The following is a 22,026-nucleotide window of genomic DNA, read 5'->3' as shown; positions in this document are numbered from 1 at the left end:
TCTCTCTCTCTCTCTCTCTCTCTCTCTCTCTCTCTCTCTCCCTCTCTCAGAGACCCTAAACATGGAGGAGTGTGGACAGCAGCTGAAAAGAATCCTTGACTCCCCCAGTGTCCCTCAGGCTAACCACCAGCTCTTGGTTCATCTGACCCGACACCTAAGCAAGGTGGCCGAAAGTCGAGGAGCAGCTCAGGCAAGCCCCAGGCTTCTGGCTCTGGCCTACAGCGAGGCCATCTTCAAAAGCAACCACTTCAGGTACTGTAAATAACTTGTAGTCAACTGAAATCTACAGTATTTTAAGACATTGAAATCTACAAGTCTCTTCTTTTTTAATTTAATCTATGTTGATTATGAAAAGTGAACAGCACGGGTACGAAATGCATCATAAGATGTGCAATATGTCGGGAGACATGCAGTGCGTCAGACATGATTTTGACCTCTTCATTAAGTTTTGTTTTTTAGAAAGCCTTTCTTTAAAGTGAATTTCGTTTTGGATAAATTGTATCTTCATTTTAATCAATGTTTCATCCGCCAATTGCCTGGATTTAATAAATAATAAGCAAATAGCCTATAATAGGTGCCTGTGCGATCATGCATTGTACGGCGTGTCTCATGAATGAAACGAAACTCGAAATTATATTTGAGTATTGCGTGTATTGGATAGTTTACAAAATCAAGTGATTGAGACATTGAATTGAAATGACTGGGAAAAATGTGTCCCAATCAACCTGAATTCACCCTATACTATATTTGAAATTATAATTGCATTGCATTATGTTGTTTTAAATCCCAAATATTTTACTTATAACATTCATCATTACCAATTATTCAGTTTTTTGTATTTACTGAATACTGAATTGTGTTCAATGTCACAATGTTACTGTTTTTTTAACATGAGACTTCTTTCAAAAACATTAAAAATGGTAATGTCAAAACTTTTGATAATGTATTTAATGTAATAGGCCTTTGTTATGTGCCTTTGGCTCTCACTTCATATTGTTAACTATATTCTAAATAAACAACAACAAAATATATTTATTTTGTCCTTTTCCTTAGCTCCCTCTCACATACCTGACTCAAAGGCTCACTGATTATGCGGGTCTTTTGTTCTTTCAGGTATAAATCACAGCATTATCAATGATCGTTCACGCCTCCTTGCATATGGGCTTTGTAGAAGAAAAAGTGTCTTACAAAATTTGAATCAATATATTGTTATGTGAATGAGTAGGCACAATGATTCTCACATCAGTTTGAAGCAAAAACTCTCAAAAATACAAGCATGTACATTACAACATACATGTTGCTCACATATTATGGTAGCCCAGTTTGTGTTGAATACAGTTTAATGACACTTTAGCCATGAATATGTTATTAAGCAACTGAAAAAAGCATGTCAGAACTTCTAAAGGGCCCCAAAACTGTGCAGTCCTCTAGGGGTTAAGCTACACTACCGTTGAACGTTTTGGGACAGAAAGATTTTTTGAACTATTTTTGAAAGAAGTCTGTAATTCATTCAATCAACATACAGTAAACAGTAATATTGTGAAATATTATTGCAATTTAAGCTCCAGTACAATCTCCTGAGAGGAACAGCACATAACATACAACAGATGGGATTGCAATAAAAAGTGTTTCTATTTAAATTTATTTTCAAATGTAATATATGATGGCAAAGCTAACAGTAAATCATGCACAATTACATGCAACTAACCCTCAACCAAACCCCAATCCTACCCTAACCCTATAGTAAGTACATGTAGTTAATTAATATTACTCAGTACTTAAATATATAATTACACTGTAACAATGACACCTTAAAATACAACGTAACCCTTATTTTTAACAAATTATGTAACAAGATAAATTACAAGTTATTTGGGTCTTAGTTAAAAGTCATTACTTTTCCGGACCAGCTGCATTACAAAATAAATATGTTTGAGACTGGAAAATAATGTATTATGTTCAATTTTGTGGTTGCACTTGCGGAAAAAACAGCCCTATAAAAATGACTAAAGGCGTACATGCTCACATTTTCACTTGCATGTGCATACATGTTCTTTGTTTCAGCAGAAAGCCCAGTTGAACATATGTCGAAGCCTATCTTTATTCCCCTAGTTTAATTAAAGTGGAGAAGAAAGAGATGAGGGAGCTGTTATTTCTGATCTGTCCCTCAGCCCACTGTAAGACAGCCCTTAATGGCTGCAGCTCCAGTACAATCTCCTGAGAGGAACAGCACATAACATACAACAGATGGGATGCTTATTAAAATGTGTTGCACTATGTTACAATACCTTGTACTTGCCGTTTGAAGAGTACCAGGAGTGAATGTTGATAACTCACTATGTATGTAACCTGACTGTTATTATGTACCAAACCTCTGTATCAGACTATAATACATGATTATATTATTGACTATGGAACCAATTTTTGCATATTTCCATGCCACAGGATAAATTAATCATTAGTGTGATCTCTCTCATTCTTGACTGTGGAAAAGAGGTTGCAGAGCTTTACCATGGTTCCACCATAGTAACTTTTAGTGGTCTCTATGGGGTGCCCATAGAGACCACTAAAGGTTACTATGGTAGATCAATGGTAAAGCGAAAGTGGAAGTACTGTACTAGTGCTGCAACATTAATTATATAAATAATCAGATTATGGTTGATGCAATTAAATAAGCATGAATAGTGACAGTTGCAGTAATCACATATTGTTGCTCACTTTATGAGTACAGTTTGTTCAAAATATAAATCACAGTTTGTTTTCCCACACATTCCTTGATTTGATAACTGTGATTGCATCACTGGTTAATAATAATCAATAATAATTGGGGTAACATTTGACAGGGGTAACGATTAAATAACACATTCATGTACTATGGTACTTTCTTAAAGGAAACGGTCCAAATAATATGGTCCAAATAATCACATGGTACTTTTTGGCTATAGTATAACTAGCCAGTATAAAGCTGCTAAATAGCGGGTGACATCACACCCTCTATAAAGTGCCGTCCTGAATGAAGGACTTTAGTGCACATAATAAAGAGTAGTGTGCAAGTGAGTCACTGCTAACTCAGTCAGCACATTGTAGTCCATTAAGTCGCCTTGCTCTTATTCGATTGTGAGATGCTTTCCTTTCCCTCTGCCAAGAGACTCCAGTGGGACTTTCCCTTCTGTTAGCGGCCTGTCAATTGTCTTATGGCTGTGGGGCAGTTCAGGCAAAGGGGGAGGGAGAGAGAATGCATTATGCCTCAAACAGTCGTTTTTAGTTAGTCATCAGCTTCACTCACTACCTGAGGTCATTGAGGCACCACAAGCCCTGGATTACATCTGAATACATAAGCAAACGAACATTCATCTCTAAAAATCCAATCGAGTTCTGACTATAAATAAGCAGTCACCAGTTCGCCAAGTAGATCAGCTGCTGCAACCTATGACATGACCTATGTGTGTGAGAGATTATGACCGACTTGATTTTGGATGTGTGTTGTATCTTTTTGATCTGAACTTTCCACGGTTCATGATTAATAGCTGTAAGGGTGTGCGGGGCACAACTTAATGCGGGGCTAGTTGTATCACCCTTTTTTTAAATACTTCTACACATGCTAGCATGACACAACTTTGTGTATTTAGCAACACTATATAGAGAACAAAATTCAGAAATATTTTGAAGATATCACTGAACATTTATTGAACCATAGCAAAAGTAAATTTCTTAAGTTAATTGTTCATGTCTGTATGTGAAAAAAAATACAAAAAGATTAATAAATGCCTTTTATTGACCATTTTATTGACAAAATATTTTAGTTTGTCTCGAAATTTTTTTGATTAGATCAGATAACATTTTAAGCTGTCATATGGTCATGTTAAAACGTGCCCCTCACATGTTACAAAATGCTCCACCTATGGGGCATATTGTCACATTTCACTTCCATTCTTTTGGTGTAAATAATGAAAGAAGTACACTGTATGAAACAAGATAACATACGTATTTGTACCAGACGTGTGAAATCAATTTGGGGAAAAATAAATCCTCTGAACCCTTAAGTAAATTTACATAAACTGAGAAAGTCAATAAGCGCTAGGTTGCGACCCGCTCTCCCCTAATTCAGAGCATTTGTTTAGGTCAAATGACACTTTTAACCATAGCGTGACAATATGTACTTACTCTTAAAATCTCTCTCTCTCTCTCTCTCTCTCTCTCTCTCTCTCTCTCTCTCTCTCTCTCTCTCTCCAGTGCGGATGTAAACCCAGAACACCATGTGAAGATTCTTGAGGCCCTTATCATGGTTGGAGGCCTAGTAGAGATACAAGCCGCTCCAGGTAGGACATCAGAGGTTCTCATAATTTTTTTTATCTTCTGTAGGTTTGCCTTCTCGGATAATCTTTTATTTGTATACCTTGAATTTTAATAACTCACTTTTGTAAACTTTGTGATTGTAAGCTTATTGGATCACCACATGCTTAATTTTTATGAGAATCCAGCGAGGTTTTATATTTATACATTGATAGATAACTTGTTAGCTTGGTTGTCCTGTTTGTCCTAACAGAGTCATTCTTTTTTATGTCGGTGAGGATGGACATTTCTGGAAGTAGATGTAAAGTAGTGTCTTCTGTGGATGTAGGCCAATAAATTGTGTGTGAGAGAAAGTGAAGTTGAGAAAAGTGATTAGTTGATGTGGGCTCAGTAAATGCACATGATACATCCATAGATTGCTGCTTCTAAACTCCACTCAGGCCTGACAAAATGTTGTTATGGATCTTCTGGCTCGACATGTACATGTATTTACTGTAAGGGTGATTTCACTACTGTTCTGGCTGCAGGATTGCTGAATGACTAAAGAAAGGTTATCAGTATGATGGTGTAAAACTGTACATTTCTTGTCTATAACCACCCACTGCTACTTATACCAACGACATGAATAAATGCGGATAGGATACTAAAATGTGTGGGAGAGCATTGTGTGACTATTTGCACATTTGTAATTGAAAGAGTTTAATGACAATATCTGGTTATGGTTACACTTGAAATAGTTACAAAATAGATGTATTAGATGTAATCATATACCATAAATTGTACCCAGCATATATGTAAAATTGTACCTGAGAGATAGAAAGAGGTAGAGAAAGTGTAGCAGAAAGAAAGAAAGGTGGAAGGCAGAGCTCAGATAGATAGAAAGAGCAAAGCCCCCAAGAAGAGACAAAGAAAAGAGAGAAAAGAAGAGGCAGAGCAACAGTTACAATCTTCCTTTTTTCCTTCCTTGACCATGTGACTGAAACCCAGAGAGACATTCAAACTGACCAATCAGCAGATTACAGCTTCCCCTGCAATACTAAAGGTGTGACAACAAGCAGAACCCCAATGTACACATCTTGGCCTACAGGGCCCTGATCACTTATCAGCAATTCCAAGTGGCCTTTTTGGTAAGGAAAGGGGGTTGGAACAAGAAAAGGAAATGTCTTTGTTCATTTTCAACCTTACAGTACAATCCAAGCATTGAGTTTCAGTCATTGAACTTCCTGCAATAAAATGTTATGAATATGGGCCTATTAGAAGTCCTAGACTGCCTAGGAGGCTAACATTTTTATAATAAAGGATACAATAAATATGAATTAGATCAGTTGGATGCAATTAAGCTACTAAACTTGAGCAAATATGAATGATGTACATTAATTTCTGAATTTGCTGTACATAATTTTTGGATTTGTTAACCAGCAATATAGGTGCACAACAAAGCTGACATATACTTCAATTCATAGTATTACATAAGTTCTGTTTGCACACAATTTCCTCAACACTCAAAGACAGAGCTCGGCATTGAAGTTGGCCAGAAGGTAAATTCCTTTTAAGAGGTAATTCAAAACTTTACTCAACTAAATCTCGGACACAGAGCCTCAGTTTGGGATGAGGAAACAGACTACAACTTTGAGCTAATAAATGCACCACCCATGGACACACACAGAGATGTATGTGGTCTGGTGTGACCTTCTCTTGCTGATGTGGTGTCAAAACTTTAGCCCCAAGGCAAGACAAGGGTAATGATATGGGCGGCAAGCTAAAACTGAGTCTTACTTAGAACTAATAGTCATAGTCAGACTTTTACCCCTCAACTATATTCAGTGATTTAATTTGATTGGTTGTTATATACAATACCGTTCAAAGTTTGGGGTCGGTAAGTCTGCATTTATTTACAGATTTTATTTGTTTTGAAATAGAGTAAAAACAGTAATGTAATGGAAATTCGGGACATGGTGATGGATAAAATATGAGATGGGTGGAAAAAATATATTTCAATGTTTTTGCGTTCTCTTGCAATTATATGGTTGGGTAATTATATTGTATATAATTTGTGGGCATCTGGGAGCGGGTTATTGAAATTGCTTTTTACTTGCACTTTTCAATTTGCGATCATGCGTACTCCGTGTATAGGGAGCGCCGTTACTGACCACACATTTTACAAGATAAGATACTGTATTTGTCAATGACGCTCAGGATCTTTTGCGCACCAAATCCTCCGCCATCATCCTATCAGTCATCTCTCTTTACTATCTTCACGGGCCAGTTATTCAAAAGTAATCTGATTGTATTTTGGCTATCAGATTGGATCGAATTTTGAAAATCAGTTGTTCAAAAGATCTTGGTTTCGATCTGGAGCAAATCTTCAGTTTGTGTTGTTTAAAACTTTTTAGTAAGATCCTTTGATCCAAAAAAAAAGGATTATACTGATCCCAGCTGAAGAGTGGATTTCAGGAACAAAAATGTAATAACTTTGAAACTGATTAAAAAAATATACAACATTCGTATCATGTAATAAACTATATTTACATTGAATCATTTAGCAGACGCTTTTATCCAAAGCAACTTACAAATGAGGAGAGCAGAGAAGCAATCAGACAAACAAGGGCCAACAGCATGTAAGTGCTGTAACAAGTCTCAGTTTATCTAGCGCAGTACACATAGTACAGTACACATACATTCTTTTATTATTATTATATTATTATATATTAGATTTATTAAATATATATACATACATATATACATATATATATATATATATACACATATATATACATATATATATATAATTCAAATTCAAATTCAAAAATTGCTTTATTGGCATGAATGTAAATCGTACAATATTGCCAAAGCTAGGAATATATGAACATAAATAATAATACATATATGAACATAAATAATTATACGTGAAGATTAATAATAATATTAATGATGATAATAAACATACATATACTTGGTTAAAATAGAAATATTAAAAACAATAGAAACATTTTTTTCATATTTTACATGCACAGTACTACTAGCCCTCAAGCATCCTCTTGAATTTGTGTGGATAAATTAACTTCGCAGAGACTGTGAGCGCAGACTCTCCTTCCTAATGGTTTCATCATCTCTTTCACCAAAAGCCACATTAACGGGTCAGAAGGCACAGAAGGCTGGATGGGTGGCCTATGAGCAGAGTGAACCTCTTCACAGCTCAAAATGTGATTTTTATACAAAACACAAAAGAGCAACCAGAGCAAAAAAAAAAAAAAGGGTTTGAACACGTCTATTCACAGCATAACCCATCAACTTATGTATGACTTCCTTTTTGGAGGCAGCCAGTAATGTACTTGGAGTGCTTTAGCAAAAAACTGACCCCTCCTGTGCCTCCGGCTCTCCAGTTTGGCCCTAATGTGTTCCAGCTTGGTAAAGTTTGTTGGCAAAACATTGCGTTTAAAGAGCAATCTTTTGGGGCCACGTCAGGCTCACTCTCTCTTGGATGACTGCACTTGTCAAATGCTGATGGATTCACTGTGGCTGTTAGCATGGACTCTGGAGAGAAAGTGAGAGAGGAAAAGAAACGGAAAATAGGCAAATACAAGAAAGCTGAGAGAAGAGTATGACAAACACAGTTTAGGAAAGGTCACAGTCGCTCTTATATTGTAGTTTTTCTGTCACTGTCAGGGACTTCTGTTCTTTTTCTTTATGGAGTACCAACAGAAGAAATGTAACTTGTAGAGCATTTTGAACGTGTGTAGGAGTCATACTTGCTCTGTTCCAAAACCTAGCATTTTATTATGCACACTACTGTTCATGTCACTTATTTGATCGAAAATACAGGAAAAACAGGCATATTGTGAAATGATATTGCAGTTTATTTTGGTGGCAGGCAAGCCAAAATAAATGTTTAGGGATGAAATAAATACACTAGGGATGAGATGATTCACTTTAAAAGTTTGTAGTGTTTTATTTGTAATTTGTTTAGGCAAAGTTGTATATAAATTGAAAAAATGAAAATTACCCTGTGATTTACTCACCTTCAAGCCATCCTAGGTAAATATGACATTATTTTTTCAGACAAATACAATCAGAGTTGTATTAAAAAATGTCCTGGCTAAGTTTATTGAACGGGAGCCCGAAATTTGAAGCCTGAATTAAAGCCACAGTGCATTGTTCTTGATCAAAATTGACCCGATTAACATGAAAAATAGTTCAGCGTTTCACAATCACCATATGACATTCAGCGCTGTGAAAAAAGAAAAAAAAAATACACGAAAACGATCACTGCCAGACGTTTTTGCCCAAACTTCAAAGGCCTGTTTAAATTATTAAAACTAGAGGCATATCTTAAATTTAAGCTTACATTTATCATGTAAACTACCTATATACAGCATGGTATATGCATTTGTGTTTTGGACAGAGGGGAACACAGTCGCATTTGCAGCACATATATGGTGCCCATCATAAATCAAAGCACGAGACAGACAGGGGTCGGAGGAGAACACTGGAAAAGACAGAATGGATGATATTCGTCTGTATTTTCAATGCACAAGCCGCGTTTCAGCTGCTCCCGCTCCCCATACGCACAGCTTCTGAGCTGCCATCGCACTGCTTGCGCGTGCAGTGTGAAACCGGCGTAAGCGTTTGGAACTGTGAGAGGCATTACACTTCCTTTGTAAGTTGAATATGGAAGGCGGTCTGGCGGAAGCTAGATATGAATCACTTTATATTAAGTCTTAAATATGGACACTATTAGCTGATCAATACGCTAATGCTAAACACTTGTAAAATCTAATCTTTAGCATGTTGCTAAGGTACTTTATTAGACAGATGTCCATTTAAGGCAATAGGTAGCAAGCTGTTCAAATTTCTGTATCACCTAAAGGAAACGGCATGCTGTTTTTATCCTCTTTTTTTTATCTAATTTAGTAATGTGCTGAGTTGGCACATTTAAAAAAATAAGTTTTGGCTGAGGGAGTGCTCATTTATGTTTTGTTGAAAAGTCAGATCTATATCTGTCATGCTTTCTCTTTCTATATATGTTTCCCTGTCCCTCCAATAGCTTTCGTTTCCCATCACTCAAAGCTGGTTTCGGTCATGCCCTCAAGCACTGACTTTAACCTCCATATATACACAAGCACACATGCACACGTTCTCTCCTGAGGTCATGTTGCAGCCTCATGGAATTCCCCACTGGCTGACCCAGTGTCCCAGATGACCCAGTGAAAATGACCAGTGCTTTCTTCCGCAGCCTCTCAGCTGCACACAATCACATGCTTCAATGTACCATGTAATAATCTTTGAGCTGCTCACTCTATGGCCTTTGTTTCACTGCCCTTTTTTCCTTGCTCTATCTTCATCCATCTAGGATCATTTACAAGCACAAGCTCAAATTTGGCATTCTGCTTGGTCATACAGGCCTGGTCATTATGGGCAGTCGGAGAGCTGAAGTCTTACGAGTGGGCTGTTAACATGAGAGTAGATGAGGTCAGGTATGATGAATGATTGGACTATTCATGACATTTTTGACTTTTTGACTGTATATTTCACATGGTATTAGAGTCAAGTAGTTCTCATACGCCGTGGACTAATTCAACTGAGCTTTAATGTTTAAGAAGAGCAGATGCACTCTCTTTCCTTCTTTCTCTCTCTTATTCCCTTGCTTTCTCTCTCTGATTACACCATTTCTTCATTAAAGAGATAGCAATCTCATTAAGGTTGCCTCAGTTGCACTCTAAAACACATTAATCTTCCTTAAAGGATCCCCTGCTTTCTCTTAGCGCAGGGCAAATCAAGCACTGATTAATATGACGTGGTCGATCTTAAGCTGTTTAGCTACATTTACCACTGGTGATAAGGTGATCAGGAGAAAATTTAGCCACAGCTGATGTGTGACGTCGGTCTAGATTCTTTGCACATTTGCATCTGCAATTGCACTTCCTGGAATGTTCAAATGGCATGGTCCGGTATTTTTTTATATAAGTTGTTAATACCTGTTCTGTAGCATTTTGACAGTACGATTTTAACAGGTGTTAAAAATATGAAATGTTAAAAATTATAATGTACAGTGTATATATATATATATATATATATATATATATATATATATATATATATATATATATATATATATATATATATATATATATATTTACAGCTTTTTTTTTGTTAAAAAAAGTAACATTTAAAACCTAAATCAGGAAGGTCTACTGCATGGGCCTGTTGAGTATTAATTATGTGATGGCACAAGCCTAAACCAAGCCTTAAGATTTGAAAAAAACTAAAAAAATGCTTTATTTATTAATCGTTTTTCCCTGAATATCCCTCAAAGGGGGGTTCAATCAGATAGCTAATGTCTGATTGGTAGATAGATTGGTCCCTAAAGTTAGCAAAGTAAACCCCCATAGACACACACAATCACGCATACACACTGTGATTCATTTCCTTTGGCGATATGCCACCTAATCTTACTCAAATATTTTATATGAAATGGCCAGTGAGGAAAGAACAGGCATGAAGCCAGGATACTTTATTACTGTCTGCCCGATAATTTACACACATTAAGAGTGATGGAACAACCTCTGCACATAGATACAAATCCTGACACTGTCATGTACTACACCAACTTACCATCCAACAGAGACAAAAGAGACTCTGATTTGTGGAATTAACACTTTTTTTAGGTGCTATACTGCAAACATTAGAGAAAACTGTATCTAGTGCATCTGCATGAATGCTTCATTTACAATGGGTAAAATGCACAGCATTGCAAGTTCAAAATAACCAAATTTTTCTTTTAAATGTTTATTTCCCTATAATTATTTGGATGAGCACACGTTTTAGCTCTGTGATACCGGGGATGCAGTTATTTACTTAATGAGAACCCTAAAACGTGCTTCCTGGTAGACAACACTGCCAAGGGCACATCAGGTACTTTACTGTTTATGTTTGTCTTGTTATCAGTAGTTGTGCATTAGAAGTTCTTATTTACCCCAAGGTCTATTTCATGTGTTTTTCTCTACCACTAGGCTGTTTTATTTTTTTTAAATGAGCAGATGATTTTAATAACATGCATTTTCGTGAAAAACAAATCCTTTTATGGTGTCCTGACAGTCCTTCTGTTGTTCTGAGGTAGTAATTCTACTTATATCTTTTGTATCTCGCTTACACACACATGAACTTTTCGCTGCCAGCTATAGCTGCTCTCATATGATATGTGGTTTTGTAACGAGACCCAAGAGCCATAAGTGTATTATGCATGTCAGGTATACACCAGTGGTGAGCAGTAACTTCTTTAACCAGGTATGCTGGGTGGTGCGTAAAAAAAGAAATGTGCCCAACACTCTTGTTCGTTCTAGACAGAGTGTTAGCTAGTACTCAGATGCTTATTCTCATGACACATAGCAACACACCTAAAAATATGTCTAATATGTTGGAACTTTTATTGAAAGTAACCTAGATACTTAATGACAAAACATAACAACAGATCGCGGCAAAGCTGTTGTGGATCTGAAACCCTTCGTAACTGGTATATTTGAAGAAAATCACTGTTGTTTGGCAAAAAAATAAATGACCAACTGTTACTTACGCATTACATTAAAATGTTATCGTAATTTTAATGTAATGCGTAAGTAAAGTAATTTATTGTGTTAATATTAATTAGCGAGTCCACAAATAACTTGGGCATGCAGAGCATTCGCAGTTTATGGACCGCACACCCCTGGTATACACATTGTTCGGATTAGACATACTAGAGGTCGACCGGTTTTGCCGATTAATCGGCACCGATAGCTGATTGGTGGAACAATCGGTTATCGACAAAAATCCACACCAATAGTTTTTCCGGGTTGCGTCCATTGCTGGAGCGGCTGAGACGGGTGCGCTGTCATTACACAGTACAAGAGCGCTGAGAAAGGTCTGCTGGCATTATATAGCACAAGAGCGGCCTCTAGAGGCGAAATAAAAACTCACTGACACCTTGTGTTGTTTACATTCACACGTGAGGCTGCGCGCGGGGCTGCACTGAGAGTGCTGACACATCAGATGCGCGTTTAAAACATAACAGCGAAACGGTATGAATACAGAACACTACAGTAAGTGTTTCCAAATCATTATAAAGTAATTCATTTGTTGACTAGATGCTGCATTAACAGGTAAATAACAGCAGTGTGTATGTTTGTCAACGAGGCTGAAAGGACGCTAACATTAGCAGTACCTCAAGCAGTTAAAACAATGTGATAAAAACACACGCATGTCCGACCCAAATGTTGCATATATAAAACTAGTGACGTGAGAACGCAAACTGTATCGCCATGCTGCTGACAGAAACATAAACAAATCAGAAACTCATTCGTTTTTTATTAGATGATTGCCTTCTAAAATAGCAGACTGTTTGGATTTGTATGAAATGGTAACGCTTTACAATAATATTCCATTTGTAACTAACTAAGGTTAATAAATGCTGTGGAAGTTGTTCGTTGTTAGTATGTTCATTTCAACATTAAATTGAGTTTGAATTTTAATTTTTATCTGTTAACCTTGGCTAATGCACTATGAACTAACATGAATGATCAAGGTAAATTAATACATGCTGTAAAAATGTATGCATAATGCACACACTCTAAAAAATGCTGGGGCAAAAATAACCCTAGTTGGGTTGAAAATGGACTAACCCAGCAATTGGGTTGTTTTAACCTAGCGAAAAGGTTAAAACAACCCAATTGCTGGGTTAGAGTGTATAGTTCATGTAAGCTAATACATCCTTGTTGCATAGGGACTTGCATAGTGTTACCTATGAAATGTAGATGCATGTTTCTTATAGGTAAAGAAACAAATTTGACCTGTAATATTTTAATGTTTAAATTATTTTCTGAAGATTTTGTTCTGTTAGAACTTCTCTTTTTAACATTCATATGTATACGTTTTTAATTTAGCAAATTTTCATGGATCAGTACTGTTTTTTTATTTCTTGTTTTAAAGTTCAGCACTGTTTTACTTATGTTTTTTGATCCAGTATCCATTTTAAAAACTATCGGTCGATTAATCGGTTATCGGCAAGTGCGGTCCAACCTAGTTATCGGTATCTGTAAAATCCACTATCGGTCGAAGATATACCCAGTGAGGCTGCTGTCTAAAGGCTTCGCTATGATTTGTCTGTTTCTAAAAGCTTTGGTCTGATTGTGTACACAGTGACTGACCCCAGCTCAGTATATGTGTTAAGGCAAGCTCAGGTTCTGTCCCTTTTAGAAATGCAAAGCTCATTACCATGGAGACTGCTTAGCATGTACGTACTTAATTTGTGTATGTTTATGTAGAAATTTTGTGTGAGCCCTTAATGAACTAAGAATTTACATTGCTTCCGCAACCGTCAGCTTACTGCTTATTTCATTGCCTCTCATCCAATTATGTGTTTGCTCAGCCATGACATCATATGCTGTACGCATGTGGATTTATTTGGTCAGATTAACAAATAGACAAAAGAACCAATTTCCTCACGTTCTGATTGCGAAACAACTCCACATACGGGACGTAGAAAAGGCACAGTAGTGTATGAAAAGAGTAAGCGTGTGTTTGTGCATTTGTGAATGTGAGTAAGTGCATGTCACAGAAGAATTTATACCACCATAAAAAGCATATAAATCCTAACACACAGCTATTCGACCTTGACTCTTTCTCCCTCTCTCTCCACCCCCTCCTCTTTTTTATTTTCTCTGTGTCTTGCTCTGTCTCTTCAGGGGCAGAGTTGGAGAGACAATCCGGACCAATTAATATAACAAATTACTCGCACGCATGCAGAAATGTCATATGCAGATACACTGGCACTTTGCCAACAAAGGGAATTGGCTGAAAATAAATGAGAAAAAACAGCCTGGTTTCAACTTGGCAAAGAGAAATCCCTGTGCCTCGTGAATTTTTTGTTATGTGCCAGGAAAGAGCAGAGTATCAATGAATGCGATCTTGGGAATGCAAATGACATAGTGATCGCCGTCCCCAATCACGTCTTTTATGTTGAGACTTTCATTTTATAAATATTTTTTGTGCACACATGTTAGTGTATGCCCATATAATAGACGTTCTAGGGACTTTTTGTATAGTGTAGTCAAGAGAGTCACTATATCTTATACTACACTGAAAGTAAATACTACAGAAAAAAACAAAAGTACTTTCTACATGAAAAAGTTAGTTCAGGCAAGAATTTAAAAAACTTTAAAGTAAAGTAAATTCTAAATTAGTACTCAATTCAAACTTGGGGGGGGGCACAATTGGCACAAATATCTATTTCGATCTTGATTCAGTATCAATTCGTATGTATATACTACTGTACATATAAGGAAAAATAAGTTTGTCTTTTTATCACTATTTTAAACTTTTCTTGGGTTAAATTATATTAGTTTGCATTCATTAATATTCACTTGTGTGTGCTTATATAAGTATCATTACAAATACTAGGATGCAAGTTATTAACTTTTTAAATTTTCACATTTAAAGAAATCTAGTGTTTGATCATGTCTAAATATTTATTCAAATGCAAAACCTAAAAATAAGTAAGAAGTTATGATCTGCAATACTTTTTTGAGCAACCAGACTAGAAACATGTACATTTATTAATGAGCCATACAAGCACCTAGTAGGTAAACCATGGCTTTACAAATGAAAATTATTATTTTTCCAGCCACAAGATGACTCTAATTTGCCTCTTTGCATTGGAATTCTCTATTTTAACCTTAATTACTACATTAATTGTAATATAAATAATAAAAAATATGTTAAGTGGTCATTAATGGACGATAATTAATGCACAAATAGTGGGCCTATTTAGTACCAAAAGATATCCTCGAAATATTCAATAAATATTATTAAACTAAAATATAGAACATTTATTTAATTGAAAAATAGTTAAGGTGTATGGTCACATTTGACCATCAATGAGTATGAGTGACCAATTATAAGCAATGAGGGCTAAATACAAGAAAAACATTAACATTAATGTTAACAATGTTGTATGGTAAACCTGTATAGTAAAACTGTTGTGTATCCGCTTAAGCCATTCAAATGTATTGACACAGCGCTGGTTTGTTTAGAAGCTCCGTGAACCATGTGACCGCGCGCGCCGCCGGGAGATGAGAGCGTGTCGCAACTCTGTTTTTCAATGCCTCTGTCTTTAACTGTTATGCCACATTAGCGCCAAAACGCGATTTATTGTTTGAATTTCGTATTCAATTTTAAAAGCTTAGACTTTCATATCAAAAGCATGTTTGGCAGTTTGGTGTGAGATTTAAAAAATGAATAATGACCCGCAATATGTGGCGGCCGGTGTTGATTCTGTGGTGCACCGCCACAAATTAGTGTATGTGTGGGAAACACTGTTTAAATCAGTGTTTTATTGTTTGGGTAAAAAGTATTTCAAAGAAAACTTAAATTAAGTATAAATTACTCAACCTTTTACTGGCCAAGTTAAAATTACTTATTTTACCTTGTTCATTTTACTTAACTTAGTTAAGTAGAGTGTATTTAATGCCATATGTGAAATTTACATAAAAAATATGCATGCAAAAACTTGACAAAGAAAAATTAAGTACATTTTACTTTTACTTTTTTTCAGTGTAGTGCTTTATCTTACAATTATTTGATAATTTACATGTATTTCATTCCAAGCTTAAACATTTGACATTTTGTTGTGACATTTCTTTTACTAACTTTTTAAACTTGTCATCTTGGTAAATTGATCTAACTGACATACATTTAGCTTTTGTAAAGTCCTGGGTAGTATCAGTAAGAATTGGTTGATAATTACAAACTAATCAGTAATGTTTTTCCGTTAAATGCCATATTTTTCCATCATTCCACCTGTCTTTGGTTAAAAAATAAAACTGTAGCAAAAAAAATGACATGTCCAGAATATAAGCTAATACCATGGTACGTGCACATGCATGTGCTTATTAGATTTAAAAAAAAAAAAAAAAAAACTCCTAGCCTTTTGGTCAGTCATAAATGAGGGTGTGTGCTCCATTGCAAATTTCCAAACCATCTGCGGCTTACAGGGTGTTTCCAGTCAGTTTCATCAGCATGTGTCAACTCTAATGTATATATTTGTTGCATCTGTTTGTTTTGCCTCGCTTCCAGTTTTAGCACTGCCTTTTGAAGTACAAGGCCTTGTATAACTCTTTTCCACTGGGAACGTGTGGATGATCGAGCGAATGGGAGAAAGATAGAGCGAGAGAGGGAGGGATAGATGGAGAGAGAGCGACTAAGAGAAGTACAAGGGTGTCAAACTCAGTTGAAGTACAGCTTTAATTTGAATTTCCTGTACTCACTGGAGAAGAACATAAAATACTTACTTTTGGATATTTCATCAAGTTAACTTTATATCACATTATGTTTTAATAACTGTTGGGAAAACTTGGCATTGCTTTAAAAACAAGCAAAACAAAAGTTAGATTTGAACATTATGTAGTTTTAGTTAACAATAATAACCCTGGCCTGTAGTACATAACACCGAAACCTAAAATAAAAATGACAGGAAGTTGCCTTTAAACCCATGAGCCTTAGGTTTGACATCCTCACGTTAGCGTGTCAGAAACTGGCATGTGAAGAGAGTGAGATAGGTACAGGCTGTCAAAAGATGTTTGCCGTGACATGTGTTACCTGAGAGGGCAAGAGAATGAAGAGATGAAAGGCAAACTTGCAAGATATGACTAGCACTGAGAACTTCAGATTAGTGCTGTGTAAATGAGCAGCGGAGACTTTGTCCGCTGTGACTGAGGCCCTAATGCAGCGTGATTTACGAGGCTCAGCCCCGGGCTGGGGTTTTACAGCTTTTATGTGGTTGAGCAGTGTGTGCAGCGCAGTTTATCAGGTCATCTGCACTGTCGCCGATACCATCTCACTCTAGCCCGCAGAGAATAATGGCATGACATTATGGGCCTTTAGCAAGCCCTTAGAGCAGGGGGTCAAGGTTAGCCCGTATGAAGATGTGAAATGAGCCCTGATATTGTCCTGAGCTGAGATGTGTAGAAACAGCTCTAATTTCTGTTCACATTTCAATAAAACCGCTTCCTCACCTTTTTTCTCGTAGGGGGAAAGGTTTATAGGCAGCCGGGGGATCGTAATGGTCGGGGTGGCAAGATGGAAGCAGGCACACAATGACATCTCAGCCTCACACACACATACACACACAGAGCCCCTGAGACCTCACACACACAACCTCATAAACACCCATGCACGCATGCATACGTCCACAAGTGTGGTCTGTATATATTGCCCTGACCCCTAGTGAAGGAGCATGGGTAATGAAATTTGCTCTCAAAGGAGTAGTAATGCTGGTTATATGCTGTTTTTTGAGTATTTGATATTGATGGCTTTTTTCTTTTTATAAATAGTTATCATATTTTAGTTTTACCTTAGGGCAATAAGTTGTTGCAAGCCTGTAATATTACATGTTGACCAGTCAAAAAAAAGTACCAAAAATAACCATTTGTACTTCCATAGTACTTCCATATTAAATTTTTTTTTGGACATGATACCATGGTTCTTTATTGTTTTGTGGATATATACATGGGAGTGCAATGAACCAAAATATCATTGTAATATATATAAATATATATATATTTTTTTATTTTTAATTTTTTTTATTTTTTTCATCTGATACCATCTATATGATGTTATGACACTTCATATGGCCAAATTTAAAAAACAGACCATTTTATTTTAGATAAATCTATTGAATATTTTATTTTATCCTTTTTTTTTCTTTTTTTCTTTAGTTTAGTTTAGTTTAGTTTATAGTTTTGACCAAGTTAGATACAAAAGTAGTATCTTAAAAAGTAAACAAAAAGAAATTGTAAAATAAATTGTATACTGGTAGGTCATAAATCAAACCTAGTTAGTAGTTTCATATGCTCAATTGTTAAAAAATAAGGCATATTTGGCTTTTATTTCCTTTTTTTAATTTCTTAGTTCAAGTCAATGTGTATATTGGTATAGAGCATATAAAAAACCTGGCAAGTAGTAAAACTAGTCTGGTGTACGTTCAGGGAAATGTATACGCTTATCTCATCCTAGTTGCGGAGCGAGGCCATGAGGTCATATCTGGCAGACTGGCATATAGCCCTTAGCTTAGACCAGCTGTCTCTCTCATACCTGCTGTCCTCAGACACACACATGCCAATAACATGGAGATGACCATATGACCATGACTCTGCTCAGAGGTTTTCACCTCAGTGCCAAAGGTCTGGAAGATTTGACCCATGTGTTTCATGCACAACCACTAAGTATCTATTTTTGACAACCCCTTCCCCTCCCCTAAATTTCTTCCTTCAGGGGTTTCTTTCTTTCTTTCATTCTAGTGCTTTCCTACTTGCGATGGCAATCCTGCTGGGTAGAATTCACGCTTGAAATGTCTGAAAACAGTCACTTTAGATGCAAATGTTTTATTTTTATTTTGAGCAGTATTGTTTTATCATTTTAAACCTAACAAGCTTTTTATGAAATACATTTCATAACGTTTCCGAGCTATATTTCTTTAAATTAATGGCAACTTGGTTTCCTATTTTGCTATAAAATTCAAAGACATCCATGCACAAATCTTGGAGTGATGTTTGACTCTTCACTATTTTTTGATAAACAAATTAGTGCTGTTATTAGAGGAAGCTCTTTCCATTTAAGATCTATTGCAAAGTTGAAGCATCTCCTTTCAAGCAAAGATTTAGAAGTTGTGATTCATGCTCTTGTAACATCACGATAAGATTATTGCAACTCTCTTTATTCTGGTCTCCCTCACGATTGCAAGTTGTTCAAAATGCGGCTGCAAGACTTCTGACTGGGTCTAAAAAGAGGGACCACAAGGTATATAAGTGATCTTCTTGTGGCATACTGTCCCGCTACGACACTTAGATCTTCTAACTCACTTGCTCTTAACTGTGCCTCGGTGTCGCTATAAATCAAAGGGTGATCGGGCCTTTTCTGTGGCTGGGCCCAAGCTTTAGAATGGTCTTCCCTATCATGTGAGGTCTGCTCCTTCATTGGACATTTTTAAATCTACTCTTAAATCGTATTTTTATTCTTTAGAGTTTGGAAACCTGTAATTATTTTTGTGTAAATCTACTTTGTACAGCACTTTGGATCAATCCATATTGTGTTTAAATGTGCTTTATAAATAAATGATATTGTTGTATTTAAAGTGTGGTTTACTGGGGCCACTGTAGTACACTTAATGTGCAACACAGCAGTGTTTTTATATTGAAACACATTTCAGATAGCAGTTGTGTTTCCCAGCGTCCTCACCTGTGAAAGTATTGAAAGCATTGCATCCGTTCTTGCTGATGTGATTATGTAAGTACTGTAAGATAACTCTTGACAGAGCCTCTTCTCATCTGATGTGGGCTCAGCACAAAGGCCTGGGAGGCAGTGTGCCGATTTAGCATCACAGAAGCGGTTGAGTTCACAATAAAAACCTCTCCCTGTGGGCTCTGACATCTCCAACAGCTTCTGCTATGAATGTGCAACATGATACTCTTTATTGAATGGCTTATTACTGATGGAACAGAGACACTTTATCCTCAGCGAGCTTCACTGCATGAGGAGCCTAAAAGAATATCCTGTCCATTATTTTGTTGTACAGTATGTAGCACACGCAGCCATGTATGTATCAATTAGTCCTAGAAGTTCAGAATGTCTTGCTCTGTTTATTGTATAAGCCTGTTGAAGACGGGGTGAATTTAGAATAGTGCATTATTTTTCTTCTTTCTCAAACTTGCCATTGTGTTTTTCACATTGTGTCATCTGAACCTAGTAATTGACTGCATGCACTAGGGTAAAATCTGATATACAGTCAAACCAAAAATTATTCAGAAACCAATTTTTTTTTTTTTTTTTACTAGTGGGTGCAGGACACTATAGTTAATTTAAGTGAGGATAGCAAAATAAAATAAACTGTGACACATTATACCCAAAAATTCTTCATACAGTGGACTACCAGTAAAATGTATAAAAATTTGGGACCAAAATTATTCAGACACTTTGATCTGACCATGTTTCGCTTAAGTGTTTTTTCTTTAATTGCTAATGCAACCTTACAGATTACACCACAGATTGAACAAAATGAAGCATTGCTTGGTAATTGGTTGATCTAAATTGATATTATCTAATTGTGTACTAACCGTTGACAGCTGATTGCTTGATTGCAATCCATTACATACCTTTCTATCAAAGTTATCTGACATTATCACAATTAATTTTTTCTGACAGTTGAACTGTGAGTTCTTGTCATATTTTATTTCCATTTTCTAAACTATAGCGAATATACTGTGATAATGTGAGAAAATGTTGAAGGTGTCTGAATACATTTTGGTTTGACTTGTATGTCTCTTGTATATAATTTATTTTGTACTTAAAGGGTTAATTCACCATTGACAAATTAGGCTTTTAATAAAACTTGGCTGTCTATGCAGCCAGTGTTTTTATTTATTTTTTAAAACTGTCCTTTCTAAATCATTGCTCCATGACTAGAGAAAACAGAGAAAAGGGGCTGTTGTCTTAACGTTTTAAAAAAAGGACAAATTCAACCCTCATAATGCACTGAGCTCGATTGGACTGTCCATGAGTGGGAATACAAAAATATGGAAGTACAATCTGTAGTTTTTACAAAAGCCCTGGAGCTGTTAAAAGTCTGCCAGATGATGTAGAACGTGTCAAAGATATGCCTTGATGCAGATAACAGAGAAAGAGTACACATTGTTCCTGTACATATACTACTGACATTCAATACAAAGTTGGTATAAAATCGACAAAGGTTTGTTTATTGGTTGATTTAATCAGGGACAGTGCACATTAATAATACATGGGAAAAAATGTGAAATGTGAAATGAGCCAGATTGGCTTATTTTCATCCGTATTATCCGTATAAATTATCCTTTAAGTAAAGATGTTACAATACCACACTCAAAAAAATGATTCGTTAAACTTACTTAATTTAATTATGGACAGTGGTTCCACACAAGCAAATTGCTTTTTATTAACATTAATGGAATTTTTCTAATCTATGTAAACTCCTTGTGTTGGGACAACACGTCTGAATGGGGAAGAATCTATGTGAAATAGTAATGTTGAACTAAATCAGAGGAATTGCTTCCCTATAAATAAAATCGGTTAAGTTAAATGAACATGCACACTCAAAAAAATAACTCATTGGACAAACTCAGTTTACCTGAGGGGAGGTTTTCCATTCAATAAATATGTGTAACCCCAACTCATAAAAAACTAATTCATACAATGAAATGTAATTGAGTTGGTTCAACTCAATTTTATCTAATTGTTTAATTGATATTTATATACGTATAACATTACTTTTTTTTCTTGTCAAACATAAATTTATAAAAATAATTGGAAAACCAATTATAAGCAATTTAATTCATCATCATATACAATGTATATCGTTAGCCTCATAGCATAATTGCCTAAGTCATATTTCAATGTTTTTGGTAAACAAGAAAAAACTAATTTTTTAGAAATCACATTGTTATTTTTTATTGATATTATAACAGTAAATTCAACCAGATGTGTGAACAAGTATGCAAAAAGAAAAAGATCCATCATCAATTGCCTAACCAATAAAAGTGACTTAGGCAGAATATGCCATGACTTAGGCATTTTTTCTCTTACATAAAAAATGCAAACATAACATAACAAAAGTTGTTTTACTCTCCTAAATATAACCAAGATGTGTAACTTGTGAACCCTAACCAAGTTGTTTCT

The 22,026-nt window shown here is 35.8% G+C and overlaps 1 protein-coding gene across 1 annotated transcript in view; it reads left to right on the top strand.

Moving 5' to 3' along the window:
* The window catches only part of pik3r3b (phosphoinositide-3-kinase, regulatory subunit 3b (gamma)), a 205,799-nt gene that overhangs the window by 113,656 nt on the left and 70,117 nt on the right, over window positions 1-22,026 (top strand). Inside the window, exons 6-7 of the mRNA XM_079841717.1 lie at window positions 51-252; window positions 4,234-4,319. Of these exons, the coding sequence (XP_079697843.1) occupies window positions 51-252; window positions 4,234-4,319 (288 nt within the window). The remainder of the gene's footprint in view (window positions 1-50; window positions 253-4,233; window positions 4,320-22,026) is intronic.

This window comes from Gobio gobio (genome assembly GCF_949357685.1).
Source record: "Gobio gobio genome assembly, chromosome: 17".
NCBI lineage: Eukaryota > Metazoa > Chordata > Actinopteri > Cypriniformes > Gobionidae > Gobio > Gobio gobio.
Note: the sequence above shows the minus strand (reverse complement) of the source record. Positions and strands in the feature narration are given on the sequence as shown.